Source organism: Osmia bicornis, chromosome 3, assembly GCF_907164935.1.
Source record: "Osmia bicornis bicornis chromosome 3, iOsmBic2.1, whole genome shotgun sequence".
Lineage (NCBI taxonomy): Eukaryota > Metazoa > Arthropoda > Insecta > Hymenoptera > Megachilidae > Osmia > Osmia bicornis.
In genome coordinates, this window is record NC_060218.1 from 12,185,265 (window position 1) to 12,199,887 (window position 14,623).

Genomic DNA, 14,623 nt, shown 5'->3' on the forward strand with positions numbered 1-14,623 from the left:
TGTCTGGTGTGTCGCGGAACGTTTCCGATTTAGGCTACGTTCTGAAACCACCAAAGTTTGATGGTAAAACTAACTGGGAGGAGTTTAAACTCCAGTTTGAGGCGATTGCAGGGGCGAATCGTTGGGATGAGCCAAGAAAGGCCTTGGCCTTGGTGACATCACTCGAGGGACCGGCGCGGAGTGTTTTGACTTCTCTTTCCGTTGAAAAACAGACTGATTTTCCCGCGTTAATTTCGGCCCTTGCGTTCCGTTATGGAACGAAAAATTTTGAGAACCTCAATTATGTTAAGTTTCAAAATTATAAACAACGGAAAGGGGAATCTATTTCCGATTTAGCCACGGAGATTGAGAGGCTAGCACAGGCCGCTTTTTGCGAATGCCCTTTAGAAATTAGAGACAAGCTTGCTGCCTCACAATTTGTTTCCTCGCTGGCTAATGAGGAAATGAAACGGATGCTGAGGCTCGGAGGTTTCACATCTCTCAGGGCTGCTGTTATCAGGGCTCTGGAGATTGAAGCAGTCGAGTCAATGGCTAATGCGCCCGTTACAAAAAAAGAAACATTTACTAAACCGGTTTATTCTTCGGAGAGGGATTCCGGAAGAAGAGAAATGAGAAGACCGGTAAAACGGAAGCTTGAAAGACAGGAGATGGAATGCTGGAATTGCAAGGAGAAGGGTCATATGTGGCGGAATTGTCCGAAAAAAAGAAAAGAAGAATTTTCAACGAAGAAGGGAAACGGGAAGAAGTCGGCGTAGAGGGGCACCCTCCGGCTTCACCTTTGTTCGCCCCCGTCGTACGAAGAGTTGCCGGAAATGTTTTGTCCTGCGTCGAGGGATTCGTCGCAGAAAAGGAGTGCCCCATAATACTTGACACGGGCTCAAGTTTAAATTTTCTGGATCGATCCTTGGTAACAATCGGAACTCTGAACAGCGAAGAGTAAAGTCGAAGAGGTTCTGCAAGAGTGCCACGATGCATCCTCTGGAGGACATTTCGGAATACGTAAGACCTTGGCCAAGGTTCGACGGCGGTTCTTTTGGCTTAGTCACCGAAGAGATGTGGAAGATTGGTGTCGTCGATGTCATCGTTGTACGGCGAAGAAAGGTCCTTCGGGGAAGGGAAAAGGACTCATGAAAGTCTACAACGTAGGGGCACCCTTTGAGAGGATCGCGCTCGACGTTGTTGGTCCCTTACCAAGGTCTTCTTCTGGAAACAAGTACGCGCTGGTTGTGGTGGATTATTTCACGAAGTGGCCAGAGGTGGTTCCGCTTCCGAACCAGCAGGCGACGACAATTTCCACGGCCCTGATGAGGGAGGTGATAAGTCGGCATGGAGTACCGTTGGAGCTTCATTCTGATCAGGGTCGCAGTTTTGAGTCGACTGTCTTTAAAGAGTTGATGAAGATTTTGGGGATAAAGAAAACGAGAACTACTCCCTTGCACCCTCAGTCAGATGGACTCGTAGAACGGTTGATACGGACCTTGATGCAGTATTTATCCCAATTTGTGGCGGAACATCAAAAGGATTGGGATGAGTGGATTCCGACGTTTTTATTGGCCTATCGTTCTTCTCGACATGAAATTACTCAAAATAGTCCTTCAATGCTTCTGATGGGACGAGAGTTACGTTTGCCTTTGGATCTGCTCAGAGGAACTATTGCCTCGGAACATAAAGAAGAAACTGTTTACATCGAGGAGACCAGAAAGAAGATTGAAGAGATTCACAAATTCGTTCGTCATCGTATGCGAATTTGTGCGGAAAAGACAAAATCCTGGTATGATTCTTTTGCAAGGCCAATTTCCTTTATTCCTGGGGACAAGGTGTGGTTTTACAATCCCCGAAGAACGAAGGGAAAATGTCCTAAACTCCAGTTTGATTGGGAAGGACCGTATGAAGTGATGAACCGGTTAAATGACTTAATCTACCGCATATTTCGCTCCCCAAAATCTAAACCGAAGGTGGTTCACGTGAATCGTTTGGCTCCATATGAACATTCACGGGGAAGAAACACCTAAATAGGGAAGGATCAAGAATAGGAGACTGAGGAGGGTGTTTCTGACGTCCTCGACCTAGAAGAAGACGCTTCGTCGCACAAAGCCAGGGTGAGGTTTCTTTCGGCCACGGTAAACTTGCTGGCTACGCGCGTCTAAACGATGGAGGAAGTGTTGTTCTCTTCGGAGGAAGAGGGCATCCCCTCAGCCGGTGTCCCGTTTATTTTGATTTTTGTATTCGGGGTTCTGGTCATCGGACTGCGTAGTTGTGGTATGCTCCGGACCACCAGTCCATCGAGGAAAGATTTTGCTTGATGGCTGGGGAGCATCCCCCGGTAGAGTGGACCCGTTGGACTGGAATTTCTTCATCCGAGAAGACTTCAAGAGGAAGGCGTGAAGGCCCAGGAATCAAGAGGAAGGGCGAGGAACTGTCGGGACCTCCTCGAAGAAAGAAGAGTGCTAAGAAGAATTTGAAATCGAAGAAAGAAGAATAGGAAATTGGAGCGGTTTCTAAGTTGACTTGTTAGCACTGAACCGGCGTCTTGCTCAGGGTTTTTGAGTGGTTTTCCCCTGGGACGAAGGACGAATGTCAAGACGTTAGCTGCCTGAGAGGGCCACTTAGGTAACTGTTACGCTTTTGCTTTTAACCTCCTTTCAGGCAGAGGTACTAAAGAAGAGGTTAGCATCCATGGAAGACTGACAGCCCGAGGTTAGAGACTATGACTTGATTTGGCTTATTGATCGGCCTACGTGAAGATGGTAACAAGTATGAAGATGCCTGCGGTCGGGTCGACCGCTCATTGAAGGAGGGGAGCAATGTTGCGACGGTGAGAAGTTCCCGCTCTTTCGACGCATCGACCGCTTCTTGATATATCGAAAGAGCCATCGACTGCCCCGTCTGAAGCTGTCGTCGAATCATAACGTGAAGCTATCCCTTGTTTCGAGCGGAAACACGTCACCGGATGCTTGAAGTTTCTTAGACAACCGCGCTTCTTTTGAATATCAGATTGTATCGGGAAGCCGACCTGTACGGATCTATTGCTAAACCAATTGTGTAATTGAAATATAGACAGTCTAGTTTGCTCCTGGTGTATTCATTTAATTATGGAAAGTGCGAGCTCCACTCCCCGGCGCAACAATATTATCTGTCGTACCCATCCCTCTTCTGAATCCTGTCTGGTTGGCCGGTATCATTCCCCTCCCCTCTACTTCCTCTCGCAGCCTCTCTGTCAGCACCGCCGCGTATATCTTATAGAGTGTGGGCATGAGCGTCATTTCCCCTCTATAGTCGCTCGCCTGCTTTCCGTCTCCTTTTTTCTTGATCGGTGCTATTATTCCTTCCTTCCACCCTTCCGGCCATCCCTCCCCTTTCCAGACTCTATTACACATTTCTCTGGCCCATTCCAGCACCTCTTCTCCTCCGTACTTCCATACCTCGTTTGGAATGTCGTCCCTTCCAGTCGCTTTCCCATCTTTTAGCTTTGCTATGACTTTTCTTATCTCTTCTTTACTTATTTCTGCTTCAGTTTCCTCTTCTTCACCCGATTCTCTTTTCCCTCCCATTACTGCTCTTGCCTCCGTCCCCCCTAAGAGATTCATAAAGTGCCTTTTCCATTCCTCCTCCTTAATACCTGTTTTTACTCTCCCTCTTCTTTTCCTCTCCCTGTTTATTATTCTCCAGACTTCTCCTTCCGCTCTCGCTTCTTGCGCCTCTCTTATGAATTTCACATTTTCCTCTTCCTTTTTGTCCCCGCATAGTCTATTGTAATCTCTTTTGACCCTTCTGTATTCATCCCCTTCAGTTCTCCCTTTTCTCCAATCCCTTAGTACCCCCTTACTTCTTTCTTCTTTTCCATGCACTCCACATCCCACCACCCCCTCTTCTTATGTGCTTTTAAATCTTTTCTTCCTTTCTCTAGCCCTTTTCTGAATTCTCCTAGCATTGCCTCCAGGTCCTCCTCCAAATTTCCTGCCCTCCTCTCCCTCCAGTCAATTCCGTTTTTAAACCTTTCCCTTCCCTCTTCCGACCAGTTCCCTCTCGCCGCTGGTTTTCTTTTCTCCTCTTCCTCCCTCTTCCCTTCTTTTCTCCCTTCCAGTTTCACTATTACCGGATGATGATCTGAGTCAATTCTGTCTCCAATCTCCATTCTCTTGATTCTCTCCTTCCCCCCTTCCTCCGCTAGGACGTAGTCTATCACCGTATTCCCTCTTGCTCCTGTGTACGTGAATTCTCCTTCTTCATCTCCTTTTATGTTTCCGTTTAGAATCTCCCATCCTGTCTCTCTTAAGGTCTCTAGCAAGACTTTTCCCTCTATATTCTGCTTTTTGTCCTTTGGGTTCCTTTTCCCCTCCTCTCCCTCCTCCTCCCATTCCGTTCCTCTGCCTCCTTCTTCTCCTGTTCTCGCGTTGAAATCCCCTCCTATTATTGTTACCCTTTCGTCCTCCACATCCTCCATTCTTTCTCTTATCATCTTCATCTTCTCCTCTATATCCCCGTTCACGTACACCCCCACTATCCTCCATTTCTCCTCCCCTCTCTTGAACTCAGCTGCCATCATTCCCTTCCCTCCATCTTCTTTTGTTATTTTTCCTTCTTCTCCCATCAGCGACTTCTTTACTCCCATTAGCATTCCTCCCATTGCCCTTCCTTTTTTATTTTTCCTTTCTGTTAACTGTGCTTCCCACTTGTACCCTTTTGGTAACCACTCCTCTATTTTCTCCCATCCTTTCTGTTCTAGCCACGTCTCCATTAATATTACCACTTCCCACTTCTTGATCATCTCCCAGAAGTCATCATCCTGGTTTCTAATTTCTGCACAGTTCCAGAATCCTATCTCCCACTCCTCCTTTTCTCCCCCTTCCCAGCCCCCCTCTCTTACGTTGTTCCTCTTCTTCTTCTGTTCCTTCTCTTTCTCCTTCTTTTTCTCTTTCCTCTTCTTTTTCTTCTGAGCCTTTTCTTCCTCTTCTTCTTCCCCCCTCTCACTCCCTCCCTGACATACTTTCTCTCTATCCTCACTCTCTATTCCCTCCTCTCTCTCATCCCTTATTCCCCTTCCCCCTTGTTGGATGTCCCCCTTTGGTTTCCTGCCACTCTTTTCCTCCCCAATCTTTTAGAGTATCGCTTTCCTCGTCCCACTTCCACCATTTGCCTTCGATTCTGATTCTTCCATGGTCCACCCAAACATATTTGCCTTTTTCTCTCTCCTCTCTTGCTATGCTTCTTAGCTTCCACTGTATCCTCCTCTCCCTCCATGTTAGATCCTCTTCTATTTTCTCGTCCCTTCCTTTCAAGGTCTTCTTTTTCTCCATCACGATTCTTTTATGCTCCATTGTCCTCAATCTCAACTGAACCATGTTTACTTCTTTCCCCCCATCCGTGTATCCCACCGGTTTCACTTCCTCTATCGCGTCCTATACTCCGATCTCTTTCATCAGTTCTTCCGATCTCTTCTTCAACTCTTCCCTCTTCACTTTTATCCCTTTAACTATTATGTTTTTCTTTCTTTGCTCTTTTTCTTTCCACTCCCATTTCATCTCTAGTTCTCTTAGTTTAATTTTTACTGCCTCGTTTTCGCTCTCCTCCTTTGACTTCCCTGCCCACCCTCTCTCCAGGCTTTGCATTCTCTCTTCTATTATTCTCAACTTGGTATTTTCCTTTTGCCTTTCCCCTCCCTCAAGCTCCTCCATTTTCTTTCTTAGCGCTTCTATTTTCTTATCCATGTCTTTCTTTTGTTCCAGCCATTTATCCTCCCTCCTCTTCATTTCCTCTTTTAGCTTTCCTATTTCCCCTTTTATTCCAGCTATCTCCTCCCTCACTGCTTTTCCCAATGCCCTTGTGCTTGATTCAATCCTTTCCCCCAGACCTTTTTGGCCTTCTCCTAACTTTTTTATCGTCTCCTTTAGTTCTCCGATTCCTCCTTCTTCTTCCATTTTTTCTTTTTTCTTATCCGGCGACCTCTCTATTAGGCTGCTTCCTCTAAATATCCATCCTTCCGTTTGTTGGTTGCCTCCCCCTCCCCCACTCTTCCCCTCTCCTCCTCTTCCCCTGCTTCTGTCTCCCTCTTCCTTTTCCATATGTCCTCTATGCTGGACATGTTTCCCACACTTAGACTCTTTTCCCTCTTTAGCACCTCTACGTTGGTCGGCCTGCCTCGCCTTACACCTTTGTCTACTTTTCCTCTTGCCTGTTTTCCTCTTCTCCTTCGTTTCTTCCTTTCTTTGTTGCCAGCTGTCTCCCTTTGCGTCAGTCTCTTCCTTATCCCCGGGCATTTCTTTGCTCACCGGTTTATTCCCCTGTCCCCTAGGTGTCTCTTCCTACTCTCTCCTTCCTCGCTTTATCGCGCTTTCTTGTCCTCTATCTCCTCTTAACCTCACACGAGTGGGTCCTCTTTCTATCACTCTTCTTCCCGCTCTTACTGTTTTCTCTTTTTTCTGTACTACTACACTTTCTCCCCTTTTTCCACTCACTGTATCGGTTATCCTCGTTCTTCGCTTGGTCACTTTTCCTCCTTTTTCACACTTTGCTCACTCCACTTATCACGACACAGGTCCGCTCGCAACCGTTGCCCGTAAGGGAGTCCTATTCCTATTAAATGTATATCACATTATATCTCATTTAGATATAGTAATAATGACAATGTTATTAAATGTATATTACACATCTGATGTAGATATCGGAACAATTATATTGTTATTAATTGTATATTACATTATATCTCATGGAGATATAGTAATAATGACATTGTTATTAAATGTATATGACATATCTAATGTAGATATAGTAGCAGTTATATTGTGATTAAATGTCTGTTGCATTATGTCTCATGTACATAGAGTAATAATGACATTTTATTAAGTGTACATTACATATCTAATGTAGATATGCTAATATTGATATTCTTATGAAATGTATATTACATTATATCTCATGTAGATATAGTAATAATAACATTGTGATTAAATGTATATTGTATTATATCTCATGTAGGTATAGTAATAATGACATGGTTATAAAAGGTGTATTACATTATCTGATGTAGATATAGTAACAATTACATTGTTATTAAATGTATACTACGTATGCGATGTAAATATAGTAATAATGACATGGTTGTTAAATGTATATTATATATCTGGTGTAGATATAGTAACAATTATATTGTTATTAAATGCATAATACGATATATCCCTTGTCAATATAGAAACAGTGACATTGTTATTAAATGTATATCACATACCTGATGTAGATATAGTAACAATTATATTGCTATCAAATGTATATTACAATATATGTCATGTAGATATAGTAACAATTATAATATTATTAAATGTATATTACACTATATCTCATGTAGATATACTAATACTGACATTGTTATTAAATGTATATTGCATATCTGATGTAGATATAGTGACAATTACATTGTTATTAAATGAATACTACGTATGCGATGTAGATGTGGTAATAATGACATGGTTATTAAATGTATATTACATATCTGATGTAGATATAGTAGCAGTTATATTGTTATTAAATGTATGTTGCATTATACCTTATGTACATATAGTAATAATGACACTTTTATTAAATGTACATTACATAGCTAATGTAGATATGCCAATAATGATATTCTTATGAAATGTATATTACATTATATCTCATGTAGCTATAGTAACAATGACATTGTTATAATATGTATATCACATATCTAATGTAGATATGCCAATAATGATATTCCTATTAAATGTATATTACATTAAATGTCATGTAGATATAGTAATAATGACATGGTTATTAAATGTATATTGCATTATATCTCATGTAGACGTAGTAATAATGACATTGGTATTAAATGTATATTACCTATCTCATGTACATATAGTAACAATCATATTGTTATTAAATGTGTATTACATTACATCTCATGTAGATATAGTAACAATGACATTGTTATAAAATGTATATTACATCACATCTCATGTGGACATAGTAATAATGACATGGTTATTAAATGTATATTACATATCTGATGTAGATATAGTAGCAGTTATATTGTTATTAAATGTATGTTGCATTATACCTTATGTACATATAGTAATAATGACACTTTTATTAAATGTACATTACATAGCTAATGTAGATATGCCAATAATGATATTCTTATGAAATGTATATTACATTATATCTCATGTAGCTATAGTAACAATGACATTGTTATAATATGTATATCACATATCTAATGTAGATATGCCAATAATGATATTCCTATTAAATGTATATTACATTAAATGTCATGTAGATATAGTAATAATGACATGGTTATTAAATGTATATTGCATTATATCTCATGTAGACGTAGTAATAATGACATTGGTATTAAATGTATATTACCTATCTCATGTACATATAGTAACAATCATATTGTTATTAAATGTGTATTACATTACATCTCATGTAGATATAGTAACAATGACATTGTTATAAAATGTATATTACATCACATCTCATGTGGACATAGTAATAATGACATTGTTATTAGATGTATATTACCTATCTCATGTAGATATAGTAATAATGACAATGTTATTAAATGTATATTATGTATCTGATGTAGATATAGTAGCAGTTATATTGTTATTAAATGTATTGTTACGTTGCGCGTGCGACGGCGCAACGTAAAAGGATAGAAAAAGAAAAAGAGAGAGTGCTGTTTCAATTAGATGTTTGAAAGGCAATTCCCTATTTCTTCTACCCTATTCTGAGCGCGATGGTAGGTATCGCTGCCACCAGTCTTGAGCGGGTTAACGCTCTCGACAAATTAAAAGACGAAAGACAAATTTATTAAGATGTTAGAATTTAGAATTTAATTTTTTAATCTTTCATTTGGGTTCGTTCAACGCTTTAGGTCCCGTACGGGTCCCTCCTTGAATCTGTATATGATGGTAGGCGTATATAACTGAAAAGTGTGTGGTGTGTTTGAAATAAATTTTGAAACTGTTTAACTGGTGAAACTGGTTTAATTATGAATAAGAATCAAGAAATTAACAAAGTATGAAATGCCAAAAATCGAGATGTAATTAATTTTAAAACTCGTTATTGAAAATACCAGTTCATGCGTATTGGTTAACAAGGGTAAAGATGATTAGTATAAAGTAACAAAATATAATGATATGCAAACGCTCTGAGATCACACTTGAAGGTTTACGATTTATAACGGCCGCGGGAAATGATTGTTGCTATCTCGTTTTCCTTTGGATTAATTCGAAATTGGCGTATTTCCGCCGTGAGGGTACACCCCAGCCGGAGATACTCTCGGCACCCTCGAAAGGGCTGGACTAAGGTGTCCCTTTTATATGATAGAAAATAGATTATGGAAAACGAAACCACAACACAATTATAGTCGAAAAATGATACCTCGTATGGTGGAACGATCTGACCGGAGAAATTCTCGGAACCCCGAAGGGTTGGATCAGATCGCCCGTTTTGCCAATTGTTAGACGTCGTGTTCAAAATGGTAATAGGATCGACTTACCGAAACGCTGTATAATTAATACAAGATAATAAATTCGCTTGTAGTTCGTTTTGAGTTCGCTTGATGATCTGGAACACCAAAGAACGGTAAGATTTGCGATCACTGCACTTGTCGCGGCGGAAAACGGATTATTCGGACGAGTACGTCGACGAGAGACAAACGAATACGAACGGAAAAGAATATATATATATTTAATTACCCGAGGTGAAGTTAATACGAAATTCTACGCGAGCAAACGATTTAAAACGAGAAAGAAAAGATAGAGATTTAGGTAGAAGAAGGTTTAACGTGCGCGTCTATGAGTCCTTATTCAGAATTCCGATTATTTTAACTTGCACGGCACTCTACCTCGCTACGCGGAGGACTTTACCGCAGAGAAAATATCGCGAAACATCCGAATAACTTTGTCTCTCGGACACACGGGCTCCCGATCACGTACCTCGACGATTGATCGATCAAGAGTGTCGAATTTTGCGCGAGATCGATGGGCGAAGGGCCCGTCGCGCGATCATCGTCCTTGGAGGGGACGGATTGACGAATCGTGGCACGTGCTCGGTAGTGTCGCGTGCCCGGTGATTGGCTAAGACGCGCGAGCTAGACGAAGATCCTTCATCCCCTTTTTTTGGTGTTCCTTTTCTTTCTACTTCGTCGCCATGATAGTTTCAACGGTTTTCTAGAAACTACGCAGTATTTCCTTTATGTGTATAACTTCTAAATACGGCTATTGATTTACTTGATTATCAAAATGATGAACTATTATTATTAAATGAATACTATTGATTTGATTGGAATACAAAACGAGTTTGAAATTGAGATATATAAGTTAACAGATGAAGCCGTCATCCGTATATTTCCCTTAACAGGATCAGAATTATTTACTTTCCAGATTAATAACAAAGATCTTTTAGCGTAAAAGCGGACGATGCATTTACGATAATCGCAATGCCGATTATGCATTCATTTACAATCTTTCGCATAATTATTTCGGTGGAATCGACATTTCGTTAGCGATGAATTTAGACATTTCTACGAGAACGTTCCCTTGTTCAAATTTGCCGTTGTCGCAAGGCAGTTCTTAGAATTTCGGATACAATAGTGTTTATTGCTTTGTAACGTCCCGAAATTATTCACGAGCACGCTACTGCGCCGACGCGTAGGGAGAGCGGTTCCCTAAGAGAAGGCGACTCGTATTCTTTATATATATATATTATATATATTAAAAGGAAGGGTTATAGGTCCGGGTGGCACGCGGTAAAGGAGTAAAATCCAACGTTGATTCCTTTCTCAAATAATAAGTATGTGTGTTTATTCAAGAAATTATGGGTTGTTCGTTTATAATATAAAAATAAAGGGTAAGTATTATAAAAAGATAATATTGAATGTAATTAAATATCGTGATTAAATATTGAATTTAAATAATGAATTGAAGTAATTAAATATTGAATTTAAATAATGTAATTAAATAACAAAAGTTGCGCCCTGTATTTGAAATACAAAAAGAAAATAATAGTATTAGTAATGTACAATGAGTACGCCCTGGATTGAAAAATACAAAGAAACTAACAATCGTGTTTGTGCTAAAATTGGGATACAATAAAAGAAAATTAGATTATTAATTACAAAAATAATTCAATCTAAAATAAAAATACAGAGGAAAATAAATTGATTAGTAAATGCGGTTCTAGATACGATTATTAAACTTGAATTTATAATTTAATATAATTTAATATAATATAAATGATTTGAATGATTTGTCGGGAAATTGGCCAAGATCCGTTCTGACGCTGTAGGAGTTGGCTCGTTCGGCCGCAGTTCGGTTTCTGGGCAACTTAGCCGTCAGTGAACAGGCCGCATCCAAGGAGCTTCTGCTTTAGCTCGCTCGTTAAGCTTGGTAGCGAACTCTGCAAAACGGTATCGTCGCTCTAGAGCCAGTGTACTGATAGGCCGCATCCAAGGAGCTTCGGCTTTCGCTCGCTCGTTAAGCTTGGGTGTGAACCAGACACGTAGGAGAACCGCTGCGAACCGATAGTTGAGCGCCCCGGGTCTGACGCGGAACCTTTGCCGCTTTGCCGACAAAAGAGTCTAAGATTACTGAATTCTATATAAATCGTATCATAGACCCGTCTCAGACTACGATCAGAATCGAAGTGAAAAATCTTTGCCCGGCACGCTCGTATTTATACCGGAGAACTGCTGACGTAGCAGTTTTTTCTACCTGTGTTTTCGATACCGGAAGTGTTCGGACTTTGACCTGCGCGTACGTGACTCCGTGCGTATCGCTATCTCTGTCTACGCGCTATTGCCGTCTCTTTCTACTCTGCGCTTGTTCCTATTTCTTTCTATTCGCTATTGCTGTCTTTCTCTATTCATTTCGCGCGCTGTGTCGATCTTTTATCGACGCGGTAGAATTATCGACGTATATTTTAAAGTATATAGAATTTTTGTTAAATGTAAATATTAATAAATATAAGATTCTCTTTAGTTATTAAATATAAATATAATTATTAGGTTAAATCATAGTAGTACAAATAATAAATAAAATGAACTGTTACAAATTTGTAATAAAAACGAAAAATGAATAAATATATTAATAAATACTAATTATCAAATTTCTTCTTATTTATTCTTCTTGTTGGATGTTACAGCTTTAAACGACCCTTGATTTTCGAACGGCGGTCGAACGTTCGCGACGTTAGACTTTGTAAGGGTTCTCATTTATTTTAGTTTCATCGTTTAAATTCATATTCATCCATCCATTCCTTTCACACTATCATTCGATCAGGTAATAATGATCCTGGTTGGACCGGCTGACGCTTTGTGCAAATGAGAGGGAAAGAGTTTCCTTAACAAAGAAGTTATTACGGTTTTCCCGTTTCTACGCAGTTACCAAGGGAAATTCCCAGAATGCGAAGCACTGGATAACTGCGTAGTGTTGGTGTTATGCTAACGGCTCTCTCTCTCTCTTACGAGCTAACGCGAGTTTTTGTGCGCTACCCGATATTAAACTGTATTGTATTTCTATGGTTGGCGACGATAGTTTCAAGGAGGGTCACGTAAACTATTGTAAAGAAGGAAACAGAAATGACCTTTCCTCGTGTACCTCGCATGAGAAATTCTCGGAACCCAAGGGCTTGACGAGATACACGATTCCAGGGTAGAGTAGAATAAAGAAGGGAAAACAATAGGAGAAGTCAAAAATAGAAAAGAATTAAACTCAAACTCTTCCTTGTACACCCCTGCATGAGAAATCCTCGGAACCTCGAAAGGCTTGACAAGTATGTACAAGGTAGAGGAGGAATGAAAAGATTGGCGGAAAAGTGAAACACCCACCTCACGATCCTTACATGAGAAATCCTCGGAACCTCGAAAGGCTTGATAAGGGACGCAAGGCGGATAAACTTCAAAATTTTCCGCCGGGGCGTAACAGTATATTACATCATATCTCATGCGGATATATGATAATGACACTGTTATTAAATGTGTATTACATTATATCTCATGTAGATATAGTAACAATGACATTGTTATTAAATGTATATTACGTATCTCATGTAGATATAATAATAAAGACAATGATATTAAATGTATATTATGTATCTGATGTAGATATAGTAGCAGTTATACTGTTATTAACTGTATATTACATCATATCTCATGTGGATATATGATAATGACGTTGTTATTAAATGTATACTACATATCTAGTGTCGATATGCCAACAATGGTATTCTTATTAAATCTATACTTTGTATCTGATGCAGATATAATAACAATTATATGGTTATTAAATGTATATTACATTTTATCTTAAGTAGATATAGTAATAATGATATTGTAATAAAATGTATATTACATATCTGATGTAGATATAGCAATAATGACACTTTTATTAAATGTATATTACATTATATCTCGTGTGCGTACACATGTTTTGTATTCAGCCAACACGGTCGGATCATATTACACGGTTTCCTCGTCGACCTGCTCGGTTCGCCTAGGGGCATCCCCCCAAGTGGAGGGGATAGTGATGGTGCACTTATCCAAGCATTCTTTCGTTGCATTTATCCAGGTTTTACTGTCCTTGGCCGGAGCTGCAATTTTTATGTTAGAATATACGGACGATAAGAGTTTGTCCGCATGTTCCGGTGTTACGTCGACGGGACGCATTCCAATCGTACGATGCCTTCTATTATTATAATTTGAGACCAGCGTCGGTAAGACGGTTGTCTACGCGTAGCTTCCATTAAGCGTGAACTTTTCCACATTTCGTTTTTCAACGTCCTATTCCAACGTTCTATTATCGATGCTTTTGTTACATCCCTAGGTATAACCCATTTTCGTCTTTCGCCAGTCCAATGAGGTCTTGCTCTGGAATCCGCGAAACATCAGCGTGTTTTCGCTTAGCGACGGCCGCGATACGAAATCAGGGAACTCGCGGAATGTGATGGCGAAAACCCTTTGCTTGCAGGTTTTCGCAAGCAAAGAGCGTGATCTACTCCCCTTTTGGGAGTATAAGTTATCGGTACAACGCAAGTACGCCAGTTCCGTGATAGTGTAAAGCAGAGACGAAGTTCTGCTCGTCCGTGACCCGCGTTTTGGCTACCTCGAAACCAGGAAGATCATTAACGACGTGCTCGGCCTACGGTTCAACACGAGTGTATCCCCGAGGTCTGAGGATCCAGGCCCGTGAGGATAGGACAAGTTCCAGGAGTGCACCCGTGTGCTGTGCAGGACAACCACCAACCGCTTGCATCTTCCAAGGTCGAGTTGTAGCCCACGCGCCGTGAGTCTAGCGTTTTGGCGAATCCGCGAGTTAAGCGTAAAGTGAGACTTCGAGTGTGAGTGACCGACGCGTGCAGGAAAGCGTTTGTTGACGACACCCGAAGACAACGAAGGGTATGTAACAGATAGCAATTAAAATATACACACACAATCGAACAACCACAATCGCGTATCAAGATCATTCGACTCCCATCCTATCTCCCTCAACCTTTGAAAGGTAGGGCAAGGTGCGCCTTAGCGCTTAAAGCGGCAGAACCCGTAGATCATATTTAGCATATAATAAACGCCCCGTAAAACGGGACGTAACACTTTCATTACACT

At 40.4% G+C, this 14,623-nt stretch overlaps 2 protein-coding genes across 2 annotated transcripts in view; both read right to left on the reverse strand.

Moving 5' to 3' along the window:
• Positions 1-5,399: 5,399 nt before the first annotated feature.
• On the reverse strand, positions 5,400-6,257 carry LOC114882229 (cylicin-2-like). Its single transcript, XM_029199108.2, has one exon. It carries the CDS (start codon positions 6,255-6,257, stop codon positions 5,400-5,402), a length of 858 nt encoding a protein of 285 aa, XP_029054941.2.
• A 227-nt stretch (positions 6,258-6,484) lies between these two features.
• Positions 6,485-14,623, reverse strand: part of LOC123987684 (zinc finger CCCH domain-containing protein 18-like) — a 32,480-nt gene continuing 24,341 nt past the window's right edge. Inside the window, exon 2 of the mRNA XM_046285156.1 lies at positions 6,485-6,573. Coding sequence (XP_046141112.1) covers positions 6,485-6,573 — 89 coding nt within the window. The remainder of the gene's footprint in view (positions 6,574-14,623) is intronic.

Excerpts from the sequence above, each read along its gene's own strand:
- LOC114882229 (XM_029199108.2), bottom strand. The coding sequence starts at position 6,257 with ATGCCCGGGGATAAGGAAGAGACTGACGCAAAGGGAGACAGCTGGCAA.